The sequence below is a fragment of the Rhinopithecus bieti genome, unplaced genomic scaffold (genome assembly GCF_001698545.2).
Source record: "Rhinopithecus bieti isolate Rb0 unplaced genomic scaffold, ASM169854v2 scaffold_495, whole genome shotgun sequence".
In the NCBI taxonomy this organism is placed as follows: Eukaryota; Metazoa; Chordata; class Mammalia; order Primates; family Cercopithecidae; genus Rhinopithecus; species Rhinopithecus bieti.
The window spans coordinates 1245686-1258529 of record NW_016803120.1 but is presented as its reverse complement, the minus strand read 5'-3'; the positions used below and the strand labels follow the sequence as shown (position 1 = coordinate 1258529).

At 40.6% G+C, this 12844-nt stretch overlaps 1 protein-coding gene across 1 annotated transcript in view; it reads left to right on the top strand.

Moving 5' to 3' along the window:
* The window catches only part of GANC (glucosidase alpha, neutral C), a 96280-nt gene that overhangs the window by 51094 nt on the left and 32342 nt on the right, over positions 1–12844 (top strand). The window contains exon 11 of the mRNA XM_017855577.1: positions 9247–9482. Coding sequence (XP_017711066.1) covers positions 9247–9482 — 236 coding nt within the window. The remainder of the gene's footprint in view (positions 1–9246; positions 9483–12844) is intronic.

Genomic DNA, 12844 nt, shown 5'->3' with positions numbered 1-12844 from the left:
AAAAAAAGAAAAAAAAAAATTAATATAATAGTGACATGGAAAAAATACAGCTGGATGCTTAAAATGAATTTGAATTTGGACAGAGTAGCTCCAAAAGTTCTATGACAGCCTACCTCTTTCACAGACATTGGAGAAAAATAGCTCTCAGTCTGAGGAAGATAGTGAGAGAAAGAAAGACGTTGAAAGCATCTTGAATAAAAGCTCAGGTTGGGTATGGGATTAGTCAAGTTGGCCAGAAAATATTCCCCACAAGGAGTTCCTCTTTGAAGCACCTGAAGCACACAGCTACCCAGCATGGAATTTAAAGCCTGATGAGGAAAGGGGGCATTTTCTCAGCAGAATTTCTAAAGAGTTTTGCTGCTGTCTCATCTGGTGGCCATGGGATTGGGGATCTATATTGGAAGGCATCCGACAACTTCTACCAGCACCTTTTGATGAATAATTTGAATCCAGCTTTGTGCATATAGTGGAGATTTCTATCTGAGCTTGTGACACAGCTAACTCAGGAGCTGTTATGGTCCTTGGGTGGCTGCTTCACTTGTTTTTATTTGTTCTGTAACTACTGCTTTCCTAATTTAGTAAATGAAAGAATAGACACTAAAATCATACTGACCTATACTTATACCTATAGAATCAGTTAATAAGGGTGTCAGACTGTTTAATATCTACTGTTAACAATTTGGCAGTGAATTTTCTTTGGGTATTAGATATAAATATGTAAGTATAGTTTTAATATATTAGTCATGATATAGTATTTTAAAAATTATCTGTAACCTTAATTCACTTAAAACACTTTATATTCCAAAAGAATGAATGACAGTGATATTAAAATCACTACATTAAAGGGTTTACCCAAAATAAATATTGTGGCCTTACTTACACTACTGTGGAAAATATTATGTTTAATTTAAATGGATGCAGGTTGTCTACTAAAGACTACACTTAACTATGCTAATTGTGCTTAATAAACAGAAAACAAGTTACAGCTACAAATGCCACCATATACTTCATACAGCAGATTATTCTCACTTTTGCAGCATAAGGACTTTAATGTCCAACTATTAGGTAATCAACCTGGATAATGTGTCTGTCGAAGGCACCTACTCAGTATCTTTTCCTTTTTATCACTCTGGATTGCTGAATTTAATCCTATCCTTTGTGCTCAACTTTTTTGTGCTGTTAAAATCAGCCTTAACCTAAGCGTATCTGTGTCTACTTTAAAAGACTGGAAATGGAAAAAAAGATAAATATTTTCCATATCCTTTAAAAAAAGAAAAGAAGCCATACTTTAAAAGACTAGAAATGGAAAATAAATAAATAAATCTTTACCAAATCCTTAAAAAAAAAAAGAAAAAGACAACCCAATTCTAAAATGAGCAAAGGGTTTAAAGAGATATTTCTGCAAAGAAGATAAATAAATGAACAACAAGCACATGAAAATATGCTCAACATTGTTAGTCATTAGGAAAATGCAAATCAAAACCACAGTAAAATATCACTTCACACCCACTAGGATGGCTAAATCCAAAAAATGGAAAAACATAAGTGTTTACAAGGATGTAGAGAAATTGGAACATTGCCGGTGGAAATGTAAAATGGTTCAGCCATTGCAGAAAACAGTTCAGCATTTCCTGAAAACATTAAAAACAGAATTACCATATGAACCAGTGTGATGGTTAATTTTATGTGTCAATTTGTCTAGTTTAGATGTCTCTGTGAAGGTATTTTTTAATGAGATTAACATTTAAGTCAGTAGACTTTGAAGGAAGCAGATTACTCTCCATAATGAGAGTGGGCCTCATCCAGTAGTTGAAGGCCTTGGAGAAAAAGACTAAGGTCCCTGGGGAAAACAGAATATCTCCAGCTTGCCTTCAGGCTCAAGTTGCAACATCAACTCTTCCCTGGTTCTCTAGTATGCCAGTATCTCCTGCAAAACTCAGACTTGCCAGCCCCTACAATCACATGAGCCAGTTACTTTAAGTAAATCAGTATTTGTATCTCTCTCTCTCTGTGTATACATAATATATAAATATATAAATATATTCAATATAAATCCTATTAATTCTGTTTCTCTGAAAAACCCTGTGTTCTCTGAAGAACGCTAACTGATACACCCAGCAATTCTACTCCTAGGAATATGCACAAGGGAATTGAAAGCAGGGACTCAACAGATACATGTATGCCAATGATCACTGTAGCATTATTCATGACTGTAGGATCCAGCCTTACGGGGCTTAGTGGGTGTTCTCCCCGTGTGTGGAGACGAGAGATTGTAAGAAATAAAGATACAAGACAAAGAGATAAAGAGAAAACAGCTGGGCCCCCGGGACCACTACCACCAAGACGCGGAGACCGGTAGTGGCCCTGAATGACTGGGCACGCTGATATTTATTGTGTACAAGACAAGGGGTGCAGGGTAAGGAAGGTGAGTCGTCCTAGTGATTGATAAGGTCAAGCAAGTCATGTGATCATGGGACAGGGGGCCCTTCCCTTTTAGGTAGTCGAAGCAGAGAGGAAAGGCAGCATACATCAGTGTTTTCTTCTGTGCACTTGTAAGAAGATCAAAGACTTTAAGACTTTCACTATTTCTTCTACCACTGTCTACTACGAACTTCAAAGAGGAACCAGGAGTATGGGAGGAACATGAGAGTGGACAAGCAGCGTGACCACTGAAGCACAGCACCACAGGGAGGGTTTTAAGCCTCCGGATGACTGTGGGCAGGCCTGGATAATATCCAGCCTCCCACCAGAAACTGGTGGAGCAGAGTGTTCTCTGACTCCTCCAAGGAAAGAGAGACTCCCTTTCACGGTCTGCTAAGTAACGGGTGCCTTCCCAATCACTGGCGTTACCGCTTGACCAAGGAGCCCTCAGGCGGCCCTTATGCAGGTGTGACAGAGGGCTCACCTCTTGCCTTCTAGGTCACTTCTCACAATGTCCCTTCAGTACCTGACCCTATACCCGCCAGTTATTCCTAGGTTATATTAGTAATGCAACAAAGAGTAATATTAAAAGCTAGTGATTAATAATGTTTATACTAATGATTGATAATTGTCCATGATCATCTCTATATCTAATATGTATTATAACTATTCTTTATTCTAACTCTTTTCTTTATTATGCTGCTACAGTTTGTGCCTTCAGTCTCTTGCCTCAGCACCTGGGTAATCCTTCACCCACACATGATAGCCAAAAGGTAGAAACAATCCAAGTGCCCATCAAAGATTAACAAATAAAATGTGGTATATACATATAACAGAATATTATTCAGCTATAAAAAGAAATGAAGTTCTGATACATGGTGCAACATGAATGAACCTTGAAAATATGGAAAATGAAATAAGACAGTCATGAAAGGACAAGTATTATACAATCCACTTACATGAAGTAGCTGCAATATGCAAATTTGTCAAGACAGAGATTAGAGGGGGCTGAGAGGTGTGAGTGATGGGGATTTACTGCTTACTGATTACAGAGTTTCTGCTTGGGGTGATGTAAAGTTTTTAGAAATAGTGGTAATGCTAGTACTACATGGTGAATGTAATTAATGCCACTGAATTGGACAGTTGGAAATGATTAAAATGGCAAATTTTGCTATACGTGTTTTACCACAATTTTTAAGAATCAGTAATGTAATATGCCATAAAAACCCACATTGAATTGTGCATTTTAGATGGGTGATTTGCATGGTATGTGAATTCAGTAAAGCTGTTAAAAACAAAAGTATTGCAGCATCATTTCTGCTGCATTCAGTTGATAAAAGCAAGCTAAGTCTAGCCCATGTTCAAGGGTGTTCAATTCCAATTGCGACAGGAGGAATGACAATTTATGGATATGGGTACTCGTGCAGGAATAAGTCCTATCAAAGCCCACCTGCAGCTACATTCCACATTGTTATTAGTGAGAATGCTGGTTTATGATAAAGCTCTTCAAAAATACTGGATCTTCCACCATGTTCAAAGACAGTAAAGATTATTTGTGGACTCCTACTGAGGGTTTAGCTCAATCATACACCATACTGGCCTCTGTCTCCCACCCAATCTAGTTATATCACAATTTTTGGTTAAATCAATATTCAGTGTTTACATTTTTCACATGCTCAAGGGTGTCTGATACTTTATCCAGTCTACTTCTTTCCCTACCAGAGCTCTTCATCTTCCTCCTCCCATCTGGACCATTGCTGTCTAGGTTCCCTGCACAGCTTTCATCTCAGAACTTACCTTTGCTGTTTTCTGGTGTTGCATCCCTCCTTTCTTCAGTTCCTTGTTTTTCTCTTTTCGGGTTTATTCCCTTGTTGTGTTTATTTGTTTGTAGCATCTTCTGGTAGTTTCCCAAGGACGTTTGCATTGGAGGTACTCTTTTTGCCTCCTTGCAGGTATGAAACCATCTTTTTTCCTACCTTTACCCTTGATTGATAATTTGCCTATCAGGGCTGAATATTCTTTCTCTGAGAATTTGAAGGCATTTCTCCTCAGAAATAATACCACACATCTACAACCATCTGATCTTTGACAAACCTGACCAAAACAAGAAATGGGGAAAGGATTCCCTATTTAATAAATGGTGCTGGGAAAACTGGCTAGCCATAAGTAGAAAGCTGAAATTGGATCCCTTCCTTACACTTTATACAAAAATTAATTCAAGGTGGATTAGAGACTTAAATGTCAGACCTAAAACCATAAAAATCCCTAGAAGAAAACCTAGGCAGTACCATTCAGGACATAGGCATGGGCAAGGACTTCATGTCTAAAACACCAAAAGCAACGTCAAACAAAGCCAAAATTGACAAATGGGATCTAATTAAACTAAAGAGCTCTGCACAGCAAAAGAAAACTACCATCAGGTGAACAGGCAACCTGCAGAATGGAAGAAAATTCTTGCAATCTACTCATCTGACAAAGGCGCTAATATCCAGAACCTACAAAGAACTCAAACAAATTATAAGAAAAGACAACCCCATCAAAAAATGGGCAAAGGATATGAACAGACACTTCTCAAAAGAAGACATTATCAGCCAACAGACACATGAAAAAATGTTCATCATCACTCACCATCAGAGCATTACAAATCAAAACCACAATGAGATACCATCTCACACCAGGTAGAATGGCAGTCATTAAAAGTCAAGAAACAACAGTGCTGGAGAGGAATTGGAGAAATAAGGAACACTTTACACAGTGGTGGACTGTAAACTAGTTCAAACCATTGTGGAAGACAGTTGGCATCCCAAGGATTAAAGAACAGAAACCATTACCCAGCCACCCGTTACTGGGGTAATAACCCAAAAGGAATAAACCTCCCTGCATAAAGGCACATGCACAACGATGGTAGCCGGCACTAATCACCAATAGCAAAAGACTTGGAAACCACCCCCAAATGCCATCAGACAGACTGGATTGGATTAAGAAAATGTGGCACATGTACACCTATACAGCTGGGCCCCAGGTAATCTATGCAGCTATAAAAAAGGATGAGTTTTATAGCTGGGCCCGATACTATGCAGCTATAAAAAAGGATGAGTTCATGTCCTTTGTAGGGACATGGATGCAGTTGGAAACCATCATTCTCAGCAAACTATCGCAAGAACAGAAAACCAAACACCGCATGTTCTCACTCATAGATGGGAATTGAACAATTAGAACACTTGGACACAGGGTAGGGAACATCACACACTGGAGCCTGTTGTGGGGTGGAGGGAGGGGGGAGGGATAGCATTAGGAGATATACCTAATGTAAATGACGAGTTAATGGGTGCAGCACACCAACATGGCACATGTATACATGTGTAACAAACCTGCACGTTGTGCACACGTACCCTAGAACATAAAGTATTAAAAAAAAAGAAGATATAGGAGACTTGAACAACATAAAAAAAAAAGAATTTGAAGGCATTTCTTTTATTGTCTTCTACCTTCTTGCTCCAAAACCATTCTTAATTCTATTCCTTTGTTCCTCTGTGTGTAATCTATCTTTTCTCTCTGAAATACCTTCTCTTTATCATTAGCATTCCAAATTTCCAGTATTCTGAAATTTTGTAATAAAATTCCTTGATGGAGATCTTTTGTTTGTTTGTTTGTTTGTTTGTTTGAGTCAGGATTTTGCTCTATGCCCAGGTTGGAGTGCAGTGGTGTCATCGTGGTTCACTGCAGCATCAAACTCCTGGGCTCAAGTGATCGTCACACCTCAGAATCCTGAGTAGATGGGATTTACAGGCATGTGCCACCATGCCCAACTAATTTTTTCATTTTTTGTATAGGCAGGGTTTCCCTAGTTACCCAGACTGGTCTTAAAACCCTAGGCTCAAGGGATCCTCCCACCTTGGCCTCCCAAAGTGCTTTGCAGGGATTACAGGTGTGAACCACTGTGACTGGCTCTAGGTCTTTTAAAATTATTGTTCTGGATGTTAGATGTGGACCCCTTCAATCCTGAGAATTGTGTCATTCAGTTCTGAGAAACTGTTTTGTATTATTCCTTAGATTAATTTTTCCCTTCCTTTCTACTCTACGGATTTTATAATCTCCTTTTCCTTGTTTTGCCTAGTTTTTGAGCAGTTTTCTCAATTTTATCTTCTAGGCCTTCCATTTATGCTATCATGTTTCTGCTTTCTAGGAGCTCTTTCTTATCCTCTGATGGTTCCTTGTTTTTGTTTTCATGTTATGCAAAGCAATGGCAAAACATTTATTATCCTGAAATGTGTACATCCTATTTTTTTTTCAAGTAGCAAATTTGTTGGTGACGTAATTTATTTAACCTGTTTCAGTTGGACAGACTCATGATCAGTGCTGCTCTGTATAATTTCAAGTCTGATGAGCCTCTAAGTTTTTTGTTTTTAGGAGACAGGGTCTCACTCTGTTGCCCAGGCTGGAGTGCAGTGGCGTGACCATGGCTCACTGCAGCCTCTAGCTCCTGGGCTCAAGCAATCCTTCCAGTTTAGCCTCCGAAGTAACTGTGGCTGTGGGCATGTGCCACATGCCCAGCTAATTCTTTTTATTTATTTACTTTAATTTTTTTGTTGAGATGGGGTCTTGCTATGTTGCCCAGGTTAGTCTTGAACTCCTGGTCTCAAGCAATCCTCCTACCTCATCTTTCCAAAGCACTGAGATATTCTAAGTATTTTTACCCCACTTCTAAAACTTGATGAGGATTCAAAATAGCACACCACATTAAATGACATTTATTGTTTTATAAATTGTATACAGGTTGAGTATTCCATGCTTGGGACTCTAGAGTGTTTCAGATTTGGGATTATTTTGAAATTTTGAATATTTTTATTAAACTTACTGGTTGAACATCCCAATCTGAAAATCCAAAACCCAAAATGCTCCAATGAGCATATCCTTTGAGTGTCATGTTGGTGTTCAAAAAGTTTCAGATTTTAGAGGCCAGGTATGGTGGCTCATGACTGTAATCCCAGCACTTTGAGGGGCCAAGGTGGGTGATCACCTAAGGTCAGGAGTTTGAGACCAACCTGGTCAACATGGTGAAACCCCATCTCTACTAAAAAGTACAAAAATTAGCTGGGCATGGTGACACGCACCTGTAGTCCCAGCTACTCAGGAGGCTGAGGCAGGAGAATTGCTTGAACCCAGAGGCAGAGGTTGCAGTGAGCCAAGGTCGCACCACTGCACTCTAGCCTGGGTGACAGTGCTAGACTCCATCTTAAAAAAAAAAAAAAAAAAAATCAGATTTTAGAGTACTTCAGATTTTGGATTTTCGAATTAGGGATACTCAACCTACACTTGTTTTATGCTATCCTAGTCTTGTTTAAGGGTACAATACCTTTTTTCGTCTCTCTAGAGATACTAATGATAATGTTTTGATATTTACTTTGATTCCTTGCATTGTCCCTGTTTTCTTGGAGATCCTTTTATTCTGTTTCCTTATTTGAGTCACTTTCTCTGATTTTGGAGACTTTGCTCAAATGTGAGTTTTGAGACGGAGTCTCACTCTATTGCCCAGGCTGGAGTGCAGTGGTGCAATCTCGGCTCACTGCAACCTCTGCCTCCTGGGGTCAAGCAATTCTCCTGCCTCAGCCTCCCAAGTAGCTGGGACTACAGGTGCCCGCCACCACACCTGGATAATTTTTGTATTTTTAGTAGAGATGGGATTTCACCATGTTGGCCAGGCTGGTCTAGAACTCCTGACTTCAAGTGATCCACCCGCCCCAGCCTCCCAAAGTGCTGGGATTACAGGCATGAGCCACCACACCCTCCTCCATTCATATTTCATGGTGAGGCTCTGTGTGCCTAGATGAGGCTTCCACTCTATTTTTGAGAGTGGGTGTGTCTACTGGTGTTTGGGACCAGGGTGAGCTCTTCCATCAGTAGCCTCCTCAGTAACACTCTGGGGAGAGCTTCCCTGGCTTTGCCCAACAGTTACCACCCCATTCCTGCCTACCACCTGCCAAATTTTTGTTGATATTACTCCACTCCCATTCTCTTTTTGTGGCTTTCTTTCTTTTTTCTTTTCTTTACTCAGATTTTAGTGTGACTTTAGGAGGGGAAGGAGATACATGCAAGTGGTTGACCAGAAGTCCTTCATATTATCAGTAAACATTTTGATAATAATTTACTGAAATTTCTTCCCAACTTCAGTCTCTTTACCTTCAAGTGAGTCCGAATGCTGCACCCTGACTTAATTTTTCTTAAATATAGTTCTGCTAAGATTACATCTTGCCAGACACTTGATGGCTTCTCATAAGACAAGATTCAGAATTCCTAACCTCAATTACAAGGCCCTTGACAATCTGACCCTATTCAGTTTCATCTTCTACTGGTCTTTCTCACACTGTGACACCCTGGAATATTTATTTTTCTGTAAACCTGTCATGTACTTATCTGCCTCTGTGTTTTTTCTATTCCCTGTGCCCCGAATGCTCTATCTATTCTTACTATCTAGTCTATTCCTACTTAGTCTACAAGGTCCAAACCAGGTTTTATCTCCTCTGTGAAGCCTTTCAAGACCCTATACTTCACCGCAGGCAGAATGTATTAACCTCTCCGTGTTCTGGTAGCACTAGACTGATACATTAACCTGGTAGTTATACCTCAGGGCGAGCACTTTATTTACACTCCTGCCTCATTGGCCAGGTTGTCACTTCCTTAGAGGCGAGGACTATGCTTTCTTCTCCTTGATATTCTAAGCATAAGCTCAGTGCTGAATACTCTGTAGACATTCAGGAAATGTTTATCAAATGAATAATGCTCATTGCGGTGGCAGTTGACTCAGTTGTCGTCTCCTTCTTTTAGGCACACAAGCCATGCCCCCTCTTTTCTCTTTGGGATACCACCAGTGCCGCTGGAACTATGAAGATGAGCAGGACGTAAAAGCAGTGGATACAGGGTTTGATGAGCATGACATTCCTTATGATGCCATGTGGCTGGACATAGAGCACACTGAGGGCAAGAGGTACTTCACCTGGGACAAAAAAAGATTCCCAAACCCCAAGAGGATGCAAGAGCTGCTCAGAAGCAAAAAGCGTAAGGTAAAATAAGCCAACATTTCTGAACCTTTTAATTACAGACTTTTTAAAAATGTTTTAAACTTGCCTTGGCACATCAATGGTGGAGAAACATCTGATGAAAAATGACTGTGAAAATAGTAGATTCAAATATAATTGTCACTGTGATAAGACAGAAAATGAATGGTGAAAAGGCGATGACCCCATCCATTCCTAGCTTAGTTATCTAGGTCCCCATAATGAAGAAAGGGTCTAGCATTTTCAGTTCTGTTTGTTGTGGCCGCCCTGTAGTAATATGATCCCCCCACTCAAAATTTGGTTTCCATGTCTCAGTTGGTGACACCACACATGCACCAAGGGTAATTAAAAAGTTTATTACTCATATAATGAGAATTTCTGGGGAGAGCAGGGGTGGCTCCCAAGCCAGTTTGAAAATGGCTTGAGAGAACTGAGAAAGCAGATTGACTCAGTTTTTATGGTGGTTAGCAGGTGGGGACAGGGCAAGGGCTCTTGCATGCAGGCTGAGGCTTAGGTAGTTTGAACCCCCTGCTGGCGCCAAAGGAGGGAGCACTAGAGCTTTATTTGTTGACTTGTCCAGATACGGGCAGAAGGGTAAGCGGGGAGTAGCAGGGCTTGAAAAACCCTTAACAGTCAAATATCAAATATAATATCAAATTCTTTTATTACACTGTTTTTCATGCATGCTTCCTTGGTGGACTCCAGCTGTCAATCTGGCCAAAAAAATAATAGAAAGAGAAAATGGGGAGGGAGAGAAGCCACTGGAACATGTATAATGCTGTTTTCCAGTTCCAGGAGTGGTGGTGGTGGTAATAGCAATAATGAAAAGATGGAAGGAGAGAAAAAAACGGAGAGAGGAGAAGTGGGGTGAAACCCTATGTATATCATGTAAATGAATAAAGTCCCTCTCCTTGAAAGTAAGGTTGACTTTTCAACCCATTCCTTTGACCTCCCCACCAGGCTTTTCACAGATGACCAGAGCCAATCCATTTAACTCCTAATTTCCTAATTAATAAATAGCTACCGTATATCAAGCTGTTATGGGCTAGACAATATAATAAAACACATTATTCCATCCAGTGATGACAAAACTATAAGGTAGGTCTTGTTACCCCATATTTTAGATGAAGAAGCTGAGGCTTAGGCTGGTTTCAAACTTTACACAAAGGCACACAGTGAATAAATAGCAAGACAAGAGTCTGAACCCTGGTCTGCCTGACTCCAGATCTTCTGTCCTTGATAAGTAGTTATTTACCGAGGAACCTTCAAGATGCTGTGCTAGTGCTGAAGAGGATACAGAGATGAGCTCCTTGTGGTCTTACAGTGAGTGAAGAAAAGGCAAGTATCCAGCCACAATACAGGGAAGTAACATAAGAGCCAAAGAAAGGTCAGGGTAGGGGGCAGGCCAAGAAAGAGAAGATTGTATCCTCAAGACTTAAGCAGGGCTTTGTTTCAGAGGTACATTTTATTTTATTTTATTTTTTTTATTTATTTATTTTTTCGGGACAGTGTCTCACTCTGTCACCCAGGCTGGAGTGCCATATTGCAATCTTGGCTCACTGCGTCCCCCACCTCCTGGATTCATGTAATTCTCCTGCCTCAGCCTTCTGAGTAGCTAGAATTACAGGCATGTGCCACTGTGGCCAGCTAATTTTTGTATTTTTAGTAGAGACGGGGTTTCACCATGTTGGCCAGGCTGGTCTTGAACTCCTGACCTCAGGTGATCTGCCCGCCTGGGGCTGCCAAAGTGCTGGGGTTACAGGCGTGAGCCACCATGTCTGGCCTAGAAGTGCATTTTAGATGAGCCCTGAAGGATGCCCTAACTAATGGGTAAGCGGGGAGAGGGGAGAGCGCAGTGCAGCCAGAGGAAGGAGCATTACGGGTGTTCGGAAAGTAGTGCGCAGGCAAGGTTGACAGCAAGGCATGTGAGGGTTCTAACAGTGGAGGATCTGACCAGAAAGGTTGGGACCTTTTTGTAAACTGCTTTGTATGCATTTGGGAACATTACAAGTTTTTGAATAAAGGGTTAATATCCAGAATATATAACAAACTCTTACAACTTAGCAGCAGAAAAACAGTTAAAAAGTGGGCAAAGAACTTGAATAGATATCTCTCCAAAGTAGATATACAAACAGCCAACAAGCACAAGAAAAGATGCTCAACACCACTATCATTAGGGAAATGCAAACCAAGACCACAGTGAAATCCCATTTTACGTAATTAAGATGACTACTATTTAAAAAAATAAATAAATAACAAGTGTTGGCAAGGATGTAGAGAAATTGGAATCCTTGTGCACTGTTGGTAGGAATGCAAAATGGTACAGCTGTTATGGAAAACAGTATGATAGTTCCTCAAAAATTTAAAAATGGAATTACTGTATGATCCAACAATTCCACTTATGGATATATACCCAAAGGAATTGGAAGCAGGAACCTGAACAGATATTTATACACCCACGTTTATAGCAGCATTAGTCACAGTAGTCAAAAGGTCAAAGCAACCCAAGCTGCTTGGGTTGCAGCTCCCTTGACAGATGAATATGTAAACAAAATGTGGTGTATACATACAACAGAATATTATTCAGCCTTTAAAAGGAAGGAAATTCTAATAGATACTAAAGCATGGATGAACCTTGAGGATAAATGCTAAGTGAAATAAGCCAGTTACAAAAAGACAAATACCGCGTGATTCCACTAATTTGAAGTAATTGGAGTAGTCAGATTCATAGAGACAGAAAGTATTGTAGAATGGTAGTTGCTGGAGCTGGGAGGAGGGAATGAGAAATCATTATTTAATGAGTATAAAGGTTTAGTTTTGCAACATGAGAGAGTTCTGGAGATTGACTACACAACATTGTGAATGTGCATACTTAACAGTACTAAACTGCACACTTAAAAAAAGGTTAAGATGGGCCGGGCGCGGTGGCTCAAGCCTGTAATCCCAGCACTTTGGGAGGCCGAGATGGGCGGATCACGAGGTCAGGAGATCGAGACCATCCTGGCTAACACGGTGAAACCCCGTCTCTACTAAAATACAAAAAACTAGCCGGGCGAGGTGGCGGGCGCCTGTAGTCCCAGCTACTCGGGAGGCTGAGGCAGGAGAATGGCGTAAACCCGGGAGGCAGAGCTTGCAGTGAGCTGAGATCTGGCCACTGCACTGCAGCCCGGGCGACAGAGCAAGACTCCGTCTAAAAAAAAAAAAAGGTTAAGATGGTAAATTTTATGTTATGTGTATTTTACCACAATTTAAAATTTAGGTTGGGTGCGGTGGCTCACACCTGCAATCCCAGCACTTTGGGAGGCCCAAGTGGGCGGATCACCTGAGGACAGGAGTTCGAGATCAGCCTGGCCAATATGATGAAACCC